Below are 2,663 nucleotides of genomic sequence, written 5' to 3' on the forward strand. Positions count from 1 at the left end.
TGGACGAGCGCATCGTCGCGTACAAGCGTCTCCTCGCCATCGGACGCATTGAAGACCCCGCTCCTGTCGACACACAAGACATACTTGCCATAGCAGGCCACGTGTAAAACACACAGAGATCCATGCATCAAATACATATATTTCATAGCCTCACATCCACCACGCCTACACGGATAGCAACACTCCTTACCGTAAGCACGCCGCCCTTCTCATATCGCTATCTCCACCCACACGCGCACAGACACACTGCACACCGCACGTCTCCAGCCTCTCACTGCCCTTGTCGTATCCGGTGCTCGCTAGGCCTCCACCCAAAGTTGCTTGGCGACGGCGGGTATCGATCCCGCTCCTCAGGACAAGTCCTGCGCTCAACCTGTGAGCTTCGTCGTCGGAGTTGGGTGGGCGGAGGCCACTAGAGATCTGAGGGTTTCGGCCCCAAAAAGGAAGACTGAGATGCTAGGTTCCCTGTCGGCAGGGTGTTTATTCGTGACGCTCTCCTATTGGCCAGATAAAAAACTTTACTAAGGTTGGCTGTAGAGAATACGTCACAATTATGAGTTGAGTTTGTCATTATTTAAAAGATAGCCGCCTCTATTAGTGGCCCTCCTCCCGCGCATCGGGTCTCATTCATGAATTTCCGGGCTGAAACGCACACTGCTCCAAGCCCATAAAATAGTGCTAGATAAAAAAAGTCGATTTTCTCGGCCTACAGGCCTCTACAGCGCATTTCCTGGCGCCTGTGAATTGCCTTTTGAAAGCTGACTGAACTCGTCGTACTTTGTGTGAGTCGTACTTTGCGTGAACGTACTTAATGTGATTCCCCTACACCTGGCTTTATTTTGTGTCAGCCCGAGCGGTCGGACAATGTAGGGAAGTCGGAACCGTTGCGATACTAGACGAGCGCCGCCCGCTTTGCGGGCGGGTAGGCATGGTTGGTCCTAAATTGACCAATATTGACCTATAGGGATGTCGCAGAAAAGTGTGACCGTTAGTGGGTTATATTTGTATTTTATGTATTTCTGAGAGCATTCTAGAAGGTAGGAGTAGGCTAAATGATGGGTGATATTGCATGTATAAGAGTGGTGTAGCCAAGGCAACCCGTTAGGTTTATGCGCTTAAACGTTGAACACACGGACGTTCAGACAGAAAGACACCGCACTCGCCTACAGAGTATAGACTAGACGAGTGCCGCCCGCTTTGCGGGCGGGTGGGCATGATTAGTCCCAACCCGTGGAGCTCGCTGTTCTAGCTTGCCCCACTACTACGCAAAGCCCACCTTCGCTTCGCTCGGCAGGGGTTGGAGCTTGCTACATGTAGAGTCCCAATCTGTGGTCGCTGTTTCAGCTCCTCCCCCCCACTATTCCATAGCCCCCACCTTCGCTTCGCTCTGGGGGTAAACACGTCTTTATCAAAGACCAATTCATATGCACAGTGGACATGTATTTTTTGTTATGAAATATGGAATGTTTCCCTACTTCTTCCTGCTTACATCTCGAATATCTGTCGGTAGACTACATGCTGCGCCCTTCTTGCTTCGTGCCGCTCTCGGACACGTTCTCGCTGTGCGTCACGGTTCTCATCGGACTGCTGTTCCCTAGCATTGGTATGAAGTTCTCGGTCGGTGTCCCACTCTACATCACGTTCATCGCCAGTCTGCTGGGAGCGTCGCGTAGCCTGCACCACGGCGTTTGCTTTACGCTCCTCTTTGAGCTCGTCCTCGGTCTGCTGGAAGCGACAAAGGGATCGGGCTTCAGTGTCTCTTTCTCTTGAAGCCGCACGTTCCGCCTCTGTTTGTTGAGATCGTCTAGCGACCTGCTGTTCACGCTCATGCGCTCGTGCAACTTGAGTGCGCAGCAATCTCTGGGCCTGATGCGATAGGCGATTCCTTTCCCGATCAGCTTCCACTTCTTTAGCTCTTCTTTGGGCCCTACGTAACCGTTGTCTCTCTGCATTCCTCTGTGGCGCGCGTTCGCGTTGGGAAAAGCTCATGTTAGCTCGTCGAGCCCGGGCTCTCTCTGCATCACTCATTCTCACTGCCGCAGCACTGGAGGTGTTTATAGTTGGAGCTACCGCTAATCCAACAGCAGTTGTCACAGGTACTGTCGGTACTCCAGAAGTTACGGTGGAACCATCGGCAACCGAAACGTTATTCACCTGCTGGCTTAACAGGTCAAGTTCTCGGACCCGTGTCCTAAATCGTTTTTGCGCCTGATGCCTTCGGTTCGTACGCCGTCGCTTCGACGCAGGCGATTCATCCCCCACTGGTGTAGCGTTAACGCGCTCCGTTTCGTCCAAACGTTGCTGCAGTTGTTCTCTGCGATCACCTGTGTACAATCGGTTGTTACCAAACGGTTGTTAGCAAACCGTCACAACAGCAGTTAACATGCATCTACAGTACCTGTCCCGCTTCGTGCCAACCCTAACGGGGGCCATCACCTTCCCTCGCAAAAACACGAAGGAAGCAGCGATAGACAACGGTCTAACACTGACTAATTATATTGGTCATATCTATCAACATGTTTTCTATGGGGAATTGGAACATGCAGCGCATGCCGTTCTGCCTCTGACACGGTAAGCAGCATGAAATGTCTCCATCTCATGTGCCGGTCTCACACACGACCGCTGGCCCAAGGCTGAGATGGGTGGCCCGGCCAAGCCGGCTT

At 52.4% G+C, this 2,663-nt stretch overlaps 1 protein-coding gene across 1 annotated transcript; it reads right to left on the bottom strand.

Annotated features, from left to right (window-relative positions):
* Window positions 1–1,485: 1,485 nt before the first annotated feature.
* On the bottom strand, window positions 1,486–1,989 carry PPTG_04605 (hypothetical protein; the record flags this gene model as incomplete). Its single annotated transcript, XM_008896855.1, has 1 exon — window positions 1,486–1,989. The coding sequence occupies one exon, from the start codon at window positions 1,987–1,989 to the stop codon at window positions 1,486–1,488; it is 504 nt and encodes a 167-aa protein (XP_008895103.1).
* Window positions 1,990–2,663: the final 674 nt, after the last annotated feature.

Source organism: Phytophthora parasitica (genome assembly GCF_000247585.1).
Source record: "Phytophthora parasitica INRA-310 unplaced genomic scaffold supercont2.5, whole genome shotgun sequence".
In the NCBI taxonomy this organism is placed as follows: domain Eukaryota; phylum Oomycota; class Peronosporomycetes; order Peronosporales; family Peronosporaceae; genus Phytophthora; species Phytophthora nicotianae.